Source organism: Pygoscelis adeliae, unplaced genomic scaffold (assembly GCF_000699105.1).
Source record: "Pygoscelis adeliae isolate BGI_AS28 unplaced genomic scaffold, ASM69910v1 Scaffold36, whole genome shotgun sequence".
NCBI lineage: Eukaryota > Metazoa > Chordata > Aves > Sphenisciformes > Spheniscidae > Pygoscelis > Pygoscelis adeliae.
In genome coordinates this window covers 3,423,050-3,443,182 of record NW_008824934.1, presented here as the reverse complement: position 1 = coordinate 3,443,182, position 20,133 = coordinate 3,423,050, and the positions used below count along the sequence as shown (strand labels likewise).

Below are 20,133 nucleotides of genomic sequence, written 5' to 3'. Positions count from 1 at the left end.
GGTAAACACTAGCAATATAGGAGGTTTGGTTTTGATCTACCTTTGGAACTCCAATTTTAAACTGTATTTCCAACAACTTGAACCAGCACGTCACAACAATTCCGGCACTGAAGTAGAAGGAGCTGGCCTGGAGGATCTGCAGTCAACCAGACATCTGTAACTCCAACATCTCCTTTGTTATTGCAGCAAAAAATAACCAGGCCTTTCAGTGGTATGGGCCTGAACACAGTCCGTACTAGATTTGACTAAGCAGACTGGCCCTAATGTGGAATAACTCCAGAATAGAAGTCACTGCTGATCTGTTATCACTGGACTAGACTGGCCTGCAATTCTAGAACCAAACTCTCTTTTTCCCCCAACTCTGCGTTCAAAAGAAAGGAATTGTGTAAAAGAACAGCACTTTCAAGCCACGATAAGGCATTCTTTAACCAGATTTGTCAGACTATCTGAAGGATGACTTAGTTTTATATATAAGAATGAGAAAGTCTGTCCTGATGCACCACTCCCAGTTCCTTGTATTACTCTGGAATTACTGATTGCCCCAAACACACTAACAGGAGCATCTGGATATTTTCTACATTAGACAATGCTCGTCAGAGAGTAGCCTCTGTAGACTAAGATTAACTGCAACGTAAAGAGCAACTTGCCTCAGTGTTATGTGCTTCCTCTTTTACTTTCAAAACTTTAAACTTCAAAAGGAACAAAGCAAACCCATCAGTCCAGACTTATCACATGCAAAATCACATGAGGTGTATACTAAATGAACTTTCAGTGTTTGAAGAACGCACAGAATGGAACACTGAATATGCAGCACGACAGTGCAGACTGTGTACTCTCTCTGTCAGGAAGTTGCTATAAGGAACATGGCAAACAGTAGCTACAGCTGCATGTTTCTAAGAAAATGTAAAAATACATGGAAGTATGTATGGAAAAATATATGGAAACGTAAAGAAACTAACACTGGGTGAGGAGCCATGAACATAGGAGTCTAAGTCCTTTTTCTGACAGATATTTTCTCACAACCTTATAGAGCATCTTTGCTCCCCTAATCCAGTTTCTATAAAGTGGAATCAGTGTTAGACACCTAGGAGTCAGGTATCATCGCACTGAGAAGATAAGCTCAATTAAGAAAAATACATCTAAATACTACATATTTGATTATTATGGTACAAATTTTGGGGGTAAATCTGGTTTGCACTTCCCCCAGAAAGACACAGACGCTAATACACTATTATAAAAAGACATGTCAGCAAGTATTCATTACAGATTATAAATCACCCTCGTTCTTCTTTCTTTTGTTTTAGAGAAATTTTTTTACATGCCATTAAAATATTGTTTGCTGAATGCTACTACAAAGCTAGCCACCTGTAAAATTAAAGGCTGATGCTGCCAATAACAGTGTTGAAATACCTTCTGTTTAAAAGGCAAACTTACTGTGTAATTTTTAACACAACTATATAAATATTTCTCCACCCACCCTTCAAAATCCTGTTGGTTACATCGCATCCATTAGACAACAACCTTCTATGTCATCACACAGGATGTTAATCTTGGGTGGAGAAGAAAGAAACAATAGCAAATGAACTTTTAAGAAACCAAGATTACACATTCAAGCAGGGTCCTTCGTGATAAAAGAAGAGTGAAGACAAAAACATTAGGGGACAAGTCAACAAAATAGCAGAAGTTTCAAAAGATCATTTTTCTTTTTTTTGTTTGTTTATTGGGTTTTTTTCTCCCCATGTGCCTTCAACGGCTCTTCACAGTTCTGGGGAAAATTAAAGGCGTCTGGATTAAACACCCAAAGGACAACTAATGCTAACAATACTAAAAATAACAAGGTTAAGTGGTGGAAAAACTGTGGTGGCCACACACAGAGAACTGGAGTGGTAAGGTAGAAAAGGAGTTTCATCATTGCTCCCTCAGGACGTGCACAGAACATACTAACTTCTTCTAGTTCTCTAGGGTTCCGATTACCATGCCAAACACACCTCCAGAGTTTCCTTATTAGTATAATAAAAAGCCTCTACACATTTGGGTTCTATTCCCAGCCTTGCTATTGACCTTGTGTAGGTCATTTAACCTCCATCTGCCTCAGTTTCTACATCTGTAAAACAGGAATAATATTACACAATATCCTTTGTAAAACGTTTGAGACTGACACTGACAATTATCATGTACAAAGACTGACAGTTTTGAGAATCTATACATATATTATATGCATTTCAGCTATGTAAGGCATTTGCAACAAATAATTTATTCAAGCAACAAGTTTAGCCTTTTTTTTTTTTTGTGCTTGTAGATCATCTTTGGAAATAACTTCCAGATTTCTAACTCTCCAAACTACACAAGGACTCAAATTCAGGCTTTGCTGTGACTGGGTGCTAAAATACATGGCATCTCTCTGGTCTCCTTTCAGCCAAGTGTTGCCCTCAAAATCCAGTCACTGGGGTTGAATGTGCAAAATGGAAATACCAAAATATCTATTCTTTTAACACTGTTCGTTGTCTTCTAGTGCCTCACGAAAGTTCCAGCCCAGGAGTTAAAACAGGAGTGGCTACACAGAATTCACACAGAAACTGGAGTGTAGATTAAGAAACGTTTATGGGCATGTTCCTGCAACATAACACAAGTCAGATCAGTAGGTGAGGCAGCTGAAGCAGCTGAAAAACTTGCTACTAGTATCAGCTCATACTGTATGAGGATAGCTCTTGATTTCCAGGACTAGGAAATATCCCCTAAACAAAGGAATCGCCTCACAAATAAAAAGGGAGTGAATAAAAATGGGAAGATACTCCCTTCTGAGCACTGCATAAGAATGTGTCTCCTTTCTGGGGTGCCAAAAGGCTAATCAACACCACTATACAGGGGTGCCCACAGAGCCTTTCACAGAGTCGGGGTCAATGATGAAGGGCCAAGGATGCACTTTGCAGATCCCTCTCTCTCCACATAATTTTGCACACTACGGTCTTGAAGCATAGGAATCATGCCAGGCACAGTTGGAACACTGTTGCAGGAGATGCAACTGTTTGATGTGTTGTTTAAGGGGCAGACCGTGGAGCAGCAGCTTAGTCCTTGGTCCCCCGGGAATGACAGCCCCCACACTCCTGAGTGCCAAGTCCAACGACCAGATAGAACAACTTACCCTTTACAGCCACCACAGTACATGAAGTTCACCAAACGGACTCGGATTCTTTTCTTCCCCCACTTCCTCCCTGGTTTTCTTTTACTGGTACTCCTGTCTGTCTCAGGTGGCCTAGCGTGAAAAAAGCTCTCCTTTTATGATGCAATATCTGGGACCAGGTGAGGCCCTGACTCTGCAGATAACCTAACAAATGGGCAAGAGCAGCTTGTGTTCTTATTGACAGTGCACGTGCTAGTAAATACCAACCTCCAGGGTATTCTCAGTAAACACACAGCCATCCCTAGCTTCTAAGATACACACACACGCAAGCACTTGCTTTACCCGACACTGAACTCACACCTCACAAACAAATTATTTAACTACTCTATCCCCCAAGGAAGACAGTGATCATTTCAAATGCAGATCCCTACTCGTCTCTCACATACACGCAACGGCCTGATAGGTTAAATGCTGCCATTTAATTACAGTAATGGAAGCTGCTATTTTTTGGTTCCCTTGAATCCTCTCTCGCTCTCTTTTTTAAACACATACAGAGTCATCTTTTAAACATGTATTTTATATTTCTAACAGCTGCATTCTCCCGGTTACTTGAAGAGCAGGAGCAATGATATTCTGATATTCTTCTCTGTACCTCTGAGCAGCTAGCCTTTTAAATGCCACGTAAAAAGGAAGACAGGCTGGGGGAGCTGCTGTAAGAAGGGATGCATGCTAACACTGCAGAGGCCAACCTGCCCCTTCGTTTACTTAGATCATTTGCGTTGATTTTATCGAACAAAACTAGCTTAACCTCCCCCACCCCCCCACAAAGCAGCTGGGGCCTGGAGAGGATAAACACGAAAATGCTTTGAGTAATTTTACTGAAAATGCTATAAACACCAGTACATCACACTGACAGTACGTCACGGTATGGTTATGGTTATATTTATATATATATATGACTGGGAGTCAGAATTATCTCAGATCTAACTGTTCTTAACACATCTGACTCAGTTTCCCCATCTAAAATGGGGATGGTATTTCCTCTGTTTCCTATTGAAATTTGGAGTTTGCAAACTGTTTGGAGAATGTAAAGGTCTAACCAAGAAGAGAAAATGTAATCAGAAGTACATTAAATTAATCTTATAATCTTGCCATTCCACAAAAGGTGTCACAAGCTTAGTCAGTATTTGTAGAGTACTTCGAATACACAAAGCGGTATAGAAATATGGGATATGTGTTTGTTAAATTCTTGAGCATGCTGCAAAACACTTTTTTTTCTTGAGTGAATTCAGGAAGGGGGCTGCAGGTGGCCAAAGACTAGAGGGTTTTATGGTTAGTTATTATTGAAGGAGGACACGTAACACAGTATTACATGAGTAGCACAATAACTATTTGTGGATTTTACATAACGTATTGTGTGGCAATTAGAAAAAATCCAGAAGCAAAGCATAAGTACTTCCAAGTCAAAATAAATTCTTACCTATGCTAAGGCCACAACACTCCTAGAAAAATACCCATATTACACCTGTCCTCAGCTTTATTTGTCCTCTAAATGTGAAAAGCTTATTTATTTGTTCTGTAGCAGTTGGCTCACAGTCAGCCAGCCATCCATGCAGGGATATTGCCCATCTTCATTCTCTGGTAAGGATATCCACTGGTATCTCTTAAGGATGGAATCTTAAAAGGTGAGGCAAGGCAGAGACAAAGACAAATTTAATTTTATCACCATAAAAAGGGACATTTCCACATGGGCAGCAAGGACATGAATATCATGTGTATGCGAGGGCGGGGGGGATTATAAACGCATTTTTGGCGAAATTCAATAAAGCTGATTCCACTGCATAAGGTCAGCAATTTACTTTTAAAAAATGATATGATTGCAACTTTTAATATAACCCATGTATTTGCTGCAAGATGCTGTAGAAGATTGTGTAATGTAACCACCCGACCTCTCCACAGGAGCAGAGATCACCCCATTTACCCTTTATTGTCTTGCTAAAAGCAATGCACATTTGCACGGTATGACAAAGTCAACAGCTTTTACTTCAGAGAGCCTCAGATTTCATTGAAAATGAATTCTCTGCTCTCCTCCTAGGGGACTGAGTCTCGCCTGGACTAGGTTCCATCAGAAAGAATAGGAAAGAATGAACCAAAGACTAAATTCCCCTTTTAGCCAAGGAAAGAATGATTGCGGTCCAGATTAAAATTAAGAAGGAACAGCGTGTAGCAGAAAAGCAAGTAGTAGGATTTCATGTTCACAGGCACCCAAGACATAGTTTTAAACAGGGTAGAAATGTTGTCTAAGAGAACCTAGAGAATTATCTCATACAGGAACTTATTTTATCTTTCCAGGCAGGAAAGTATCATTAGGTCTGAGATGGATTTCAGCAGAAGAGCAACACAGATTACCCTAATTACACTCCTTGTTTTAGCCCCAAGAGAGAAGGCTGTCTCTTTAGACTTAGAATACCAGGTTCATTCACAGAGCAGATCAGGAACTGAATTCCTTTACTTGCTCCAGGAAGACTGTGGGGAAACCCTGGGCTGGATGACCATGAAGAGCAAATTCCTTCTATCACAAAAATATTTTTATACAAACGTACATAGATTTCTTTAACTGTCTCAAGGTGAAGCTTGCTTCAAAGGTCAAAGCTGCAGGGCTGGATTAGGATTGCACGCAATCTGCCTGAGCCTTGACATTATGACATTCTAAACTTTGCAGCTTTCCCCTCCCATACACAGCTGACGGAAGTAAATTCTCAACCTCTCTGCAAGTGTGGCTTTTACTGCAGCAAGCAACTTCAAAAATCACACGCTGCAGCACCAAGAACTCTGAAACAAGCATATCAAAGCAGTTTATAAACAGAGCTAACATAAATCTCACTAAGTCAATAATGCACAAGTGGTCATTAACCCCATTTTACAGATGGGCAAGCTGAGAACAAGTAACTTGCCCAAAGCCAAGCAAGAACTCATATCTCAGATCTCCAATGCCTGCTCTTAGATTGTAACTACAGAAGTGACTTTCTTTTAGCACTCTGCATTTACTTTCACTTGAAAACATGATAAATAAATTGTTAAATTTACAAGTCAGACTTAGGGTCTGGGTCTTTTCTGCCCGTCACTAAGGCTAACAATTTCAGGACTTGGAATATAACTGACTATTTTAGCATTATCTTCTGGAATAGACTTCAACTCACTCTGCTGTAATCACATTGGTTTTTCAATGCTACCAGGAATGGAAATATTATTTTGACAGTAAACAAGGCAGATATGACTCAAAACACACTCAGTGAGCAACAGGAGTTAATTTTGCAAAGCCATTTTTAACGGCTCTTCTACATTACGTAGTTACTGTCAGATAGCCAAGTGGAGAGACATCATTAAACCCATGACATTCCAATTATTTGTAAAAATTAAGCTTACAACCAGTATTTTGTAGCATACACAACTTCCTGGGCACCAAACCGGTCTGTTCCAATTTATCAATAATTTTCAAGCTACAAAAACATAGCAAAAGTGATTCCGGACTCTTCACTGAAATCGTGAGGAATTTCTGTGGCCCAAAAGAAACAGGGGATGTAGCAGACTGTTTACCCAATATACTCTAAATGAATCACCTCTCTTGTGCTGTGGAGTATAGATCTAAATGTAGGTTGAGCCTGAAGTGAGCGAGTAAGGATATTACCACTAATGTGACTTGTATCCTCTGTTATAGGACACATATACAGGCATTTAGAGGATGTAAAATTTGAGTCGCTCCCTCAATGGCTTCTCCACAACATCATTAAACATCAAAGGGGTGCGTCTTGTGATGTACCTTCCCAACACCACACAGAAACCAAAGAGAAAGTCACTGAGATTTTCATGTTTTTGATACATGCAAAAGCAGAGCTTGTATCAAAGCCCTTTAAAATAATCTTGCTTAAACCAATACACTGTGAAGATTAGTAGGTCCTAAGTTTTCCATTACTTTTTTTCCTCAACTCCCTTTTAACAGGCCCAAGTAGGACTTTTTCCCTCACATTCAGCAACATGCTAACTGAGGTCAGAGCCAGTAGTCTAGGGTATTCAAGCCAAATGTGCAAGTAGAAAACAGTGCAACATGACAAGCTTGTTGGAGCTATCCAGTAACAACGATGATGTATTTTCCTGCTCGTGAAAAGCACTTCTGTGAAAGAATTCTTTAGTTCCAAGTAGAGCTCATCAACAAACTTCTAGAACTTAATACAGAAAGTGTTTCTTCAAAAAAACCCAAAATGTTATGGAGAAAAGTAATGATTTCATAACAATTCAAAAACCATTTTTCCAAATATCTTCTCTGTAATATTATGGTACATATTATATTATTCTATCAATCTCTTTTATTATCAGTTACAATATTAAAGATTCCAGTCTAATCAATACAGAGTGATCTGACAGGTCTGTAATATTTCATTTAAAAAAAAAAATTTATTTTAAATGTTAATCCCCATTTAATATAAAAACAAATTTCCAAATCTCAGAATTTCCAGTGGGATAGAAATGTTCAACCTAGTTTCTAGATACCGTTGAGCTATAAAAAACAATTGTAAAACAATGAAATGTACACTGAGTACAATGTTCTTCTAAAATAACAAACGCACTTGTAAGTAACTATAGTTTCTATCAAACACACACACACTGTTCTTAATCATCTGGCTATTATAAACATTAAAAGGCAGCAAACAGAAAGGATTGCCTTCCTTTGTACACTACATCACACGGCTAGTTATGCCTAAACTAATGTCAGGTGTTTTTCTGCCCTGTCTTGAATCACTAGTGACTGGGACAAGAGTCGAAGATGAGATAGGAACTGGTTTCTCCATGTGGATTAGGGACTAAATAGATTACTTTTTCCAAACTTCCTTCCAAATCTTGAGGAATGATAGTGAAGGCTTTCTATCAACTATAAAGATTTTCTTCCAAAAACCCTGACAACTCCAAAGAATAGCCGTATCTGATTCCCCAGGATGTCCTAAGGTTGATTAGTTTATCACATTTTGTTAGCACTACCACTGCAGGTCTCTTCTGCCAAGAAAATCTGTAAAGTTCATGACAAGTTCAGATAACACAAATGGTGGTAAAATTGATGGGGAAAAAGAGTCAGCATGATGAATAGGCTGGTGCTGAACAGCAAGTGACAGATATGCAGACAGAAGACTGGCAGGACAGGGAGACATCTCCACAGCAGATGGACAGAGATTCTCAATCATTTTCAGGAAGAAAAAAGAAGGCAACTAATACAAAATACAGAACTGCGGAACTAACTTCTGGATCATGAGCACATCTATTCTTCTGGATTATGAGACTCCAGCAGTGGAAATCTTCCCTGTATGTTGAACATTATCAGCACTGGGCAAACATAGCAGAGTGCCAAAAACGGATGTGAGTACTGATAATGCTGATTCAGATAGGAACTGTTGTGAGGTTGTTAGCAGTGAAAGCATTCATTCTCTCGCTCTTCATTCTTTGAGTCCCTAGTAAGTTCCTTGGGAGACAACCAGATTTCCCCAGTTATGCAGGGTTGTACTGACCCAAAGCTTGGATGGGAGGCACCTAAAGAACAAACTGGTAGCGTGAACAGGTGTAGGACATATTTTTCTTTAACTTAAGCAAAATATTATAAGGCATATTAGCAATCTTTCAAAGTCATAAACAGAGGCCTAAGCATCTTTAGTAATTAAATATCCCATAGTGCTTTTCAAGAATCTTAGTAAATTTTTTACCCAGTAATTACATTCTCTATCCCTAAAGCTCCCTCTGCAAGATCACTTAGATAAAGTATTCTTCATTTCCTCTCCTAAAAACCACGTAGTGATGTTAAGCAGCTGCTGTCCTCGTAAGTCAGCGGTGGATGCTTTTTAGTGGAAAGCACAGTGAGATCTAGATAACCCTATACACACCATCAAACACGCTCCATGCAAATAGCTGCGAAGTTTCAATGGTTAATGGGTACAATGTGCTCTAAGATCCTCAGATGAAAAGCGTTATGAAAATGTGGAATGCACTGACTTCCGTTTAACCTGTACAGTCATTTCTGTAAGTCTACACATGCTGTTAAACTTACTTTATGCTACTTGAACACCTGTTCCAAACTTCTTTAATAACCAGAAAGCACACCCTCCCTGGTTCTACCTATGCTAGTGAACTTTCTCTCATTGTGCGTTGAAGTAGTTTGCTCTAGATGCTTAATACACTAAGTATATTCTTGCAATAAATTTTTGTTATCTGTTATCTGAATTCCAGGTCTCACTTGCAGCTTTGCAAGTGCAAGTGATGAGGTCTGCGCAGGCATTGGCACAAAACACTTATTAGACCACTAGAGAATAAGTTACCCGATCTGCAAGTACAAAACAGGACAAACGCTCACTCACACAATCAGTTGTGCAGTGAAGTCAAGTCTTCACTCCTTTTCTTCACCATGTCTTAAATCCATATTCTGTTAACATATGTTTGAAGAGAAGGACAAGTCACCTAGCATTCCTTGAATAGTCTACACTTACAGCCTAATCACACATTCTTGTATCAAACATGGTCATTTCTAGAAAAGCATAAGGTTTGGAGAGCCATAGCAGTTTGGCCCAAATAGGTATTTTGACAGCACAGGCTACTAACTGTATTTTTTTGTATGAGTTGTCACTGGACTCTATTGGCTTGCATTGTATTTTCTTCTCAAGGAAAAGCTTTTTAAAAACTGTTCGAGCTTCACTGAGACATGTTAAAGAATTAATTACAAAGTAAAGCTGAAGGAGAAAATTAATTTTGGAAACACAAGAGGTTACTTTTCTTTTCCTCCCTTTTCTGGAAGTGGGGGAGGAAAGGCAGTTATTTTCATCTTCATGCTGGGGGCAGGAGTTGGGAGCTGTCCAGTCGATAACCTGGCCATCAGAACAAGGTTTGTAATTAAAAGGTCAGTGACCTGGAAAGCTAGGGCCCCACTCTCAGGGCCTCTCCGTAATGATGGCGCTATTAAATTAAGACTGTTATGAAATCAATGCTAAAAAAGCTTTCATGGTAACGAGATTCCATTCAAGGACATGCAAACTGCCTCATGAAATGGACTTAAATTATAAAAAAGTAATAAAAGAGGGTTAAATTGAAATCTGCTGAAGAATTTACTTCCTTTAAAGCCCTCCAGCAGTGGGTTGTGCCCCCTTCTCTCAGGTCCTCAAGGTGATCCACTTGGGTTTCTTTGGCAAAGAAGGAAAGACGGGTTCAACTTCAAAGAATGAGGACTACAGAAAAAGGAAGAAAATTAAGACAGTTTTCTGCTGGAGATTGTGGGGCTGACAGCATTCGTTTCCAGGGAATCAAGTGTCTTTGAGCTCTGATTGGGAAGGGGCATGTATAATTAAACAATTTATTCATCTCTTCAGAAATCACCATAGCCTGGCATCTTGACACTGGCAAAATTTTCTGGAATTCTGATGCACTGCAAAAAACTGTGCAAGACCTACAGGAAAACCTTGTGTAGTAACTCACTTCGTACCAGCCAAAGTAATGAAATAGATTAGTAGATACAACATGTAAAAGGGCAACGCTTCCAACAACCTCCAACTCATCTCACCAAGCAAGAGCGCGACTGCTTTTGGAAGCGTGTAGCCCGTTATGTTACATATATATATACACAAAAGACCAATCCCGGCAGCATATCTTCTGAAGACTGTCCAACCTTCTGGGTGGACGTTTTCCCAATATAACTCAACAATTATACATTTACTTGCCCTAATGCACTTCCGTTCTCCCACCACTATAATTTCTGAGCTCCTCGTATGCTTTTGTCTGTTCCCACAATCCCACTCTGGGAAGGCATTACTGTACTTGTTTTACAGATGAAGAGAACAAGCAGCTAAGGAAGAAGTTTTTCATCCAGAATTATACAATAAGTATATATAGAAGTATACAATTATACAATAACCTAGCAGTTTTTCCCTTCCCTGCCCCAAAGACTAGCACCCTGAAAAACAGAGCTCCACATGCATAGTGCACTTCCACCCCCTTTCTCTATCTTGCCAGAAGTTACAGATTCAGAGTACACAAAATTAACAAGCCACATGAGTTACCGGATGGGTAACTGAGCAGTACAGGACATCTGAGGCACAACAGTTAGATGACAGACACATTTCCACAAGGGTTTAAACCCCACATGCTGTCTAATTACTCCCAAGGCGCCGCTGATTCTGTGGCATGTCATCAGCAGAATCAGCGAGTTGGACAAAAAACAAACAGCATCTTTTTTTCCTTTCTTTTCTTTCAGATACTCTGAGGGGAAACAGCTGTTTTTCCCTTCATCTGAAGAAGTTCATGATAAAAAGGAGGAAATGTCATAAATTACACAAAATGCCAGTGTAAGCTTCAAAGAAAATGATAAATTATTCTAATAACTTCATGTTTCTCATTAATGCCTCTGTATCTGGGAGTTTAAAAGTGCTTAAGACAACAGAGAAATCTCATCCAACTTTTGAAAGACCTTTTACAAATCCAGGACACCCTCGCTCTCCCAACTGTCATCAACACTATCATCCCATCTTCCAGGGAGAGCAGTTCAGCAAACCCCTGACCTGCAAGTAACCAGGAAAGCCTACTTGCAGCCTCTGCAACTACTGTTTCACTAAAAACCAAACCCAGTCCAGCTGATGATCCTGAAGAAACTTTCATTTCTCACTGCACTGAAATGCATTAAACAAAATCCAGTTCCCATACTGAATATTAATTAATATTAAAAGGAAATAAAATTTGATTGGCCTTTTTTAGGAAGGAGATGCTTGTAAAAAAGAAGAAGAAATTATAATTCAAGGCGGAACCATCTCTGCAAATCTCAGAAGTGAAATTTCTTAGACAAAGTCGCGATTGCAGGACCCAAAAGCTCATCCACAGCTAATGCTCCAGTCCTACCCCTGTAGCCTACATAGGCTGTAGCTGGGGTAGTGGCAGGCTCCTGCAGGGGTAGGGCACCTGGTCTTTTCCCTCCGCATTCACAGACACAAGGTGATCCAGCACCATCCTCTCTACTGCAGGAGTTTTTAACCAGACTGTGGGGAGTCATAGACCTCTCCTGTACAGTTCCACGAAAGTAACTACAAAAGACAAGTTCATACATGGCGTACAGCTATCTACAGATATGAAAATTCCCCTCCACCAAACTTCTTCTGGGGTCCATAAAAAGATCTTCTCCTGCAATTTCTGCTCGAAGAAACTTGGATCAGAGTAACTGTGAAAAAAATACAAGGGTACCTCTGTATTATTTCCTACAAAGATAATTTTAAAAGAGACTCTTGTAACCAAAATGGTTTCTCAACAGAAAAAGCTTTTTTGCCTGGCAGTGAGGACTTCTCTACCAGACAGCCTAACTATCTGTAAAATGGGGATAAACATTGTCGTTGGGATGACAATGACTGTATATCAGAGAATAGGGGGAACAGCCTACCAAACCGTGTAGTCCCCCATTTTACTCAGGACTAAACTAACCACAACATCTACGTTTCAAGAATAATTGCCTCATCGTGCTAGAGCACATAGGTACCATGACAGTATGTACCTTCTGCTCTTGAGCACTGAACAGAGGTCATGTTGTAAGCTCAGTGGTCAGATTCCATATGGACGTATTCCCAGTGACTGCTGGGTACAGGCACTACTGGACCCTGCTCCTTCCTATCTCCTACTGTTAAGTTTTCAAACAAACAATTAGCACAAAGGGAAGGAGGGCTAATTAACAAACTGGAACAAACAAACAGCTCTACCAAACCATTTCTGCTCTTTAGTAATTATTAGCCAAGTAATTCATAAGAAGTATTAGTCGGGCCACAGTTTCTCTGTGCCTCCATCTCCCCACCCTTCCTCTTCTCCCAGTCAGGGATTTATTAAAATTAAACAGATTAGATGGAGCTCCTGATACTAAAAACTGTTCAGCGAAGCCTGCGGTGGGGAAGTGCAGAGCAAACACCAGAGACATTTGTCTCTAAATTGCTCTAAATACCTTCTGCAAATGAAATTCTAACCCAGCTGTGTTGAGAGAGAAAATGAGGAATAACTGGTCATTGTCAGCACAGAATAAGATCAGGCAGTTATAATATTGCACGATATACTGGGGGCTAAGGATCTCTCGGCAACAATAGATTTTGTATCAGGTTACCCTGGGTAATCAGCACAGCTTTTAGGCTCAGCTTTCCCTTGCTTCATTGCTTTGATGATAGAGTTGAAATCCCCAAGCTTTTATGATTAATTACTCCCCGTAGGTCCACATATTTCAAGGAAAAACTCATGGAGCACAGCGGCCAACAGGGTCCAAATTTTAATGCCATCCTGATGGCAGGGCAGGGCAAGCAACATGCCTATGCGATGGGAATGTTCTCTAACTGGCACTAGGACAAGCAGTGAAAGGATCGCACTCAAAATGATGTACCCATGAACTACTTGTCATGACATCATTGCTAAAACACAAGCCTGCCATTCTCTTCTAGGTCCTTTGCTAATCAAGATGAGCAAAGTGGTGCATATACTTGAACTCTCCATCTCATGATATCAGATCTCAGGCGTCTCAATAAACAGTTCATAACCCCAAACAGAATAATATATATTTCATAGGCTTCCCTACTTTTCAAAACCCAAGATCTTTAGCTATAGAATTTGATGTACCCTGAAGTACTTACGACTTCAATGTGTAAGTGGGTCACTCCCCTCTGAAGCTTGGAGTTTGTATTTTCAGTATCATTCCAACTGCTTGAAGTGCTCCATAGTACAGGTAATTAACTCCAAGGTAAGACTGTCCTTATTATTTACACCTTGTGGTAAGGATCTAAGCAATATCTAAGGATCTAAGGTCCCAGGAGGGTAGCATAATACGGAGTGAACTTCACCTGAAATGCACCGTAAGTTGTGGAGTAAAAACTTTAAAAAGAAAAAAAAGAACAAAAGATAGTTCCGCTATGAGTCAGAAGGTAAAATAAATTCCTAGTAGGCAATGGTCAAAGTATGTTCCATCTGTCTAAGACGATATAGGATTTGTCAGGATCTGTTCTATCCCTGCTACAGAAAAGGGCTAAACTCAGTCAGTAGTTTACCATTTCAGCCTGAAAGTCAGGCTGACCCCAAGCTTGACCTCAGCCTGACCTTGTTTACTTTCACCAAGTCCCTCGCCCTTCATTCCTCTCTCTGGCTCTCTTCGGAAATATTCGACCTTTTCACCTAGAAGCTGGTCATTCTAAAGCCAATGTCACTAAGGTTAGAACTGACCAACTAGTCCGCAACTTTAAACTGTCCTGATTTCAGAAAAGATCTGAGAGTAGTTAACCCAAAAACTTCCAATGTGTCTTCTGTATTCTATAATTCCACATCTGGTGCCAATATTGCTCTAGTCAGTTTGGAAGAAAAGAGACTGATACTTCTTACAAACTTCAAATCTTTTTTTGAGACAGACTACTTGCTTTGTCCTTAACATCTAATTTTCCATAGCAATACATTTTGGCTTTACGCTAACTCAAGCTCCCTCATCACTGAGACCACAAACTTAAGAGTCCATACCTTTCTTCTTCAGAAACGCTCTTCTGGTTGCAAGAGGACTTTGGCGGACTCGTGGATTCTGTAAAAACTTCACTGCTGTCACAATCTGATGAGGGTAGGAGGATTGGAGAAATAGAAGAGAGAAAAGATCCAAGTTAGGAATGGTCAAATTCCTATTTTACATTATGCATTCTGTACTGCAAAGTAAGGCATCGCATCCAACACATGGAGAGAGTCTGGAGCTGACACCGATCCAACTTTCAGAAATGGTGCAATAAGCATCAGAGTTTGTGGCTCAACTCTAATCAGACAGCACAATTACGGTACTTCAACCTAGAAGTTTCTTGTTGAATCACTCTTGGAGCAGCACAACCTGTGCAAACAACTCCATTAAGATTCTTGGGGGTTTCTGTCATTTATATTGTGACCTCTTCACCTAAGTTGGCTCCTATAGTTGAGGGCAACCTTGAGACAATGCATGCGATCTGTAACAGTAGGCTTACTAGTAAGAATGCTTCCCTTCTACCTGACTTAAAGCTCCCTGCAAATTCTAAGAGATTAAGGCCTTTTCTGCCATCATTCTAATTTACTGAAAGCCATAAATAAACCTCAGCTTGTTACAACTGGAAAAGAAGCAACTTCACATGTTCTGGATCACATAACAAAAATATCAAAAAAGTCACTTTTCATGATAGAAATGGGTAGGTGAGTGGTTAAATTTATGTTCCACACCAGCAGAAATCAGAGATTACTTTTGTCTAAAGACTGACTTCTACATCCTTTTTTAAGGTGACATAGCACTTAAAACAAACCACTTATTCAAACAAAGCATAAAGTATAGGATAATACTCAATGGCATCAATGAAAACGGCACTAGTTTTTTACATTTCCATTTCATGCCAATGAAAGGTATTTGATTTTTTTCTTCATATGGTAGGTCAACTTTCCACATACTCTCCTATACTATTACAGACATTACTATGTGTTGCTGCACTAGTGGAAAACAGCTGATTCACTTTACTTTTATACAGACATCTGTTCTGATTGTGGCATCAGCGGGAATAATTTGCCTGAAGTTAACACCACTTAGGAGATGGACACATCCATGTGAACTAGTGGAAGAGATGACTTCCTTCCACTAGAGCTAAAAATAACGATGCATATGCATGGAAGAGGTTTTTCTGCCCCAAGGAGTGGCGTGAACCTTCTCCTGAAATGGTGGTATACGCTAGACCTATGTTAGGTAGGTCTTGAAGAGTTTATCTTAAAATACAGTTTCCGGAATTCAGTTCCAAAAAGGTTTTCAGAACTTTTCGCAGCAGAAAAAGAAAGAAAAAAACAGCATCACTACTGAAATCACTAAGTTTCACTTTGTGTTTGAATCAAACCCTTCAAATATGCATTTCTGGTCAGAGAGCAAAGTTCTGATGGGTTTAATGGCACTTTCAATGTACTCCTCAGTGCATTCCATCAATTTTTTTTTCTTTCAAATTGCATCTCTTATTTCTTTAAATACATTAATCAGGCTAGTGTAGGCAAAACGGATCCATTGGACAATGCAATAAACATGAATTATCATCTATCCAACACGCATAATGGCTTAAAAATACATAATAGCAGGTGTAGTTTAAATGATTAGTTATTACACCTGTGGTGGGTCTGATTCAATTGGGGAAAATCATCTTTAATAGGTTAAAAGGTTTAGATCACCAGGCTTCCCTTAAAGTGGCTGTAGAGAGGGTATGATGGAGTACGCTGTCATTACTAATTCATTTAAGAAAAACATGGGGGATACAGCAAAGAACAGCAGAAACGAGCGAATCCAATTTAAACATCAGGTAAAGCAGAAAACACCTTTTAAAAAAGCATGATAAATGAATTTGGAAGAGAGATGAAATTGACATATTTATTTTAACGGGAATTTGACAAAGTCCCAGCACACTTCAAAGTTGGGAGGATAAAATGAAGGGAGTATTTTTAATTCTTTTCCTTTCCTTATTCTCCTTCATTTTTTTCCTTAAGTTTACATTCAGTAATTTTGAACCATAAAATACTATAGCAAAATACCCCACATAAAGTACACTTTGGTTTCATTTATGTGCACTTGATCTGTCTCCAGCTGAAATGCAGGTGACAGGCAAATCACAGAGTTAAACTGTGCTGATATTGCTACGCCAGATGCAGAAATATAAAGCGCCCAAACTAATAACCTTAAGATAATATGCTGAATAAGAAAGATGCCCAAATGAGCAGACCAACGGATATGCGAACATATCAAAACCACTTTCCTTCTAACAATAATTACTTGTTTGTTTCTTCAGAAATTCCTCAACACTCCCTCCCACATTTTGTGAGCTGGAGACACAGACACAAAAGGCCTGCAGACCTGAAATTCTGCAAGCTCTCGTATTTAATTATCAGTTTTTAAGCATTAAAAAACCTGTAAGAAATAAGCAGTATTTTTCAGTGTGCTATTTCAATCGCAACCATGTGAACAGTTTATTGATTCTAACTCTTTATTAAAACTTATTTTTGCCTTGTAAAAATGTAAACATTTCGGTAGTAAATTTCACTCCAAAATAAACTTCTGTTTTATCTCTTCCCTGCATCACTTCCTCCATTATTCACAAAGTTTTTAATCTTAAAACAAAATAAAACTACAAGCAACAACAAACTCCATAAAAAAGAATCCTGGACATGTATTCCTCCTCCCAATAATCCCGTGTTTCTCATATTTGTTTGCATTTACCTCTGAACATTTTTTTTTTTGAGCTGAAACGTCTTCATGTTTATAATTCATCTTGTATACATGAGCAACTTATGAAGCAATTTTGGCCATGTCAAAATGCCAATATTTTCAACAAACATAAACAAGAACTTTCCTACTTTCTATGGATCATTTTCTCTGCACAAACAAGGCCAACTGCAGTCCATAATTTAAACAATAGAAAAAGGGGGAGGAAGATGAGAAGACTTTGCAGTCCTGTGTATAGCCAAAAAAATCATACGGCAAATAGCACTCCGACTCAGCTGGTAACATTGTTCCATACTATTTCTGTATCATTTGTAACACTTTTCCAAATTTTTACAGTATTAGGACACTGCCAAATAATGTGCATTGTATCACTACTCCTGATTCTTAGATTGCCAGCGCACACTGGCCAGCAAATTAGTTTTATCTAGTGGATCAGGTACATATTTCTCTTAAGGAAAGACAGTGTATTTGGCTGTTAAAAGCAAGTCAACTCCATAAACTTGCTATCCTGCCACCACTTCTCCTGCAGTGATACGATACACAAAGACGTATTTCTGACTGGGTGGTGGTGGGCGGAATCCTGCAGCAGGTCTTGTCCTACAGTTTGATTTTCTAATTAGAAGATGAATGTAACTCTTCATGGACTATATTTGTGTCTGGCCAAATTACATAAATTCAGGCCAAATATTCTGCTTCAATGTCAAAGATATAAAACGGAGACAGGAACTTTATTGCAGATGTTGTGGGAGTGCAGCAGGCTGGCGAAATTCTGAGCCAAAGCACAGCACTTTGACGTTATAGCCAAGGTCCCTCATTCCTGATTTCCCTCCCTTTTGTGTTAATGACGAAGGTAAAGCCAGCCTTATTTCTTATTATGCTCAAAGCTGCAGGGTTTCCAATGAAGCAATCTAAGCTACTTTACCAGTTACTAGCATTAGAAAAATAAACCATGAAATTTAAAATACTGTGGCAAATGCCCACTTTCTACCACCTCAAAAAAAACGCCAAAACAATCGATTAACAGAAATGTAAAAGAAAATCACCTTCATCAATAAAAGTTCCACAGGATTCAGTAACAGAGTTCCACGTGGAAAACAGAATCAAAAGCCACCAGGAGCGCAGCCCGTAAGAGCTCTAATAGATTTCCTAATACTGGGAACCCTCTGTAGGTTATTACTAAACAGCATTTGTTGATAGACTGAGACTTTGAGATGACCTGTGATGTAAAGGTTGGGTCTGAATTATATGTTGCAAGGGATGGTATTTTGTCTTTCTGAGTGGATCTGTATCTGTTTAAACGCAACACTTCTTTTCATTAAGCAGAGGCGGCACAGGCCATGAACTATGCACAGACAGTTTACATTACATGTGCGGAAGCAATCAACACTGGCAATATACATGACGTATGTAAAAGAAGTTGGAATTAATTTTTTTCTAGTGTATTAAAAAATAATAATACAGCAGTATCAACGCACACTCAACCTATTTCAGCCAGAGCAGAAGGCCACAGCTATAGGGCAAATGGAACTGATCAATATATTAGCCTACAGCAACACCCCCTCAGTGTACGGCTGTATGTTTGCAAGGCTCAGAAGATTAAATTGTCTGTGAAAGGTTTCTGCACTCCTACTCTAAAGGAGATACCCAGAATCCTGTTAACAAGCATCAGGCTAAAGCCAACTTATGTTTTAACAAGGGCTGACTTAAAAGCCTGGCACTGCAGTGAACAAGAAAACCCCTTCAAACAGAAATGCTCCATTTTAGTAAGAAATCAGCGCTCTGCCAGGACTAACTTGACAAACACGGTTATCGGTGGCACACGGAAATAGTTGCAAAGCAGCTGTTAATCAGGGAAACACATCATAGAACGCTGATGCTAGCACTCATGAAAAAATGCAAGGGGCTAATTATGAAGCCATATATCTCACTAAAGAGGCACTGTTCCTGGAGATTCCAGGCAGAGCTCGCTCAGAGTCGGGGTCCTGGGACACTACATACACAACGTTCCCCAACACAAGCTTCCTCCTCCCAGGACAAACCTTTTCCCAATTCAGTGTCCTGGGCCCCCGAATCCCTGTGAAATTCATATTTCATGGAAACTGCTCATTATTTCTGAGGAAATTATCTGCAGGTCAGTCAGGAGGGAGGAAACACATTAAAGCTCCTGTGTTTTCATTGGAATTTTTATGAAACCATGCAGAACCCCAGGAATTATTTCTGTTGCGAGAGAACCTAGAAACCTACAAAGTTTGGCAGATCTCAAAGTCATATCGAGAAAAGTTTAAAAATGCAGTAACAACAACAAAAAACCCCTCATGTAAAACAGAGCAAAGGAAAAAAAAAACACAGTTTAAAGCAAGATTCACAGGAGTCAGAACCAGAAAAGAACAAAGGCAAGGAAGAAACAAGCTTCAAACCGTATCTGAGATTAAGAACCCAGAACTAAAAGAACACAGAATAGTAACCAAAAAACGGTAATACGAGCTAAAAAGGAGAAATCCCAGGTGCCCGGAAACTCAAGACAACTGGGAGTCCTACGAATGAAACCTAACTCCAAATCCCCAACGGAACAGCAACCAGATGAAAGGTGAGAAAACAAATTCCAGCCACGCAGTTTTCGCTAGCACTCGAAGGAACGAGGTTCCTGACGGCAAGCGCGGGCGCGGGCTCGGGGCAGGTGAGTCTCTCCTCAGGGCTCTGAGGAAAAGCCCCAGGGCGGCAGGAGCTGGGGGGAGCC

The 20,133-nt window shown here is 39.6% G+C and overlaps 1 protein-coding gene across 1 annotated transcript in view; it reads right to left on the bottom strand.

Moving 5' to 3' along the window:
* PEX14 (peroxisomal biogenesis factor 14) overlaps positions 1-20,133 on the bottom strand; it is a 75,513-nt gene that overhangs the window by 29,321 nt on the left and 26,059 nt on the right. The window contains exon 4 of the mRNA XM_009325278.1: positions 14,663-14,747. Within this exon, the coding sequence (XP_009323553.1) occupies positions 14,663-14,747 (85 nt within the window). The remainder of the gene's footprint in view (positions 1-14,662; positions 14,748-20,133) is intronic.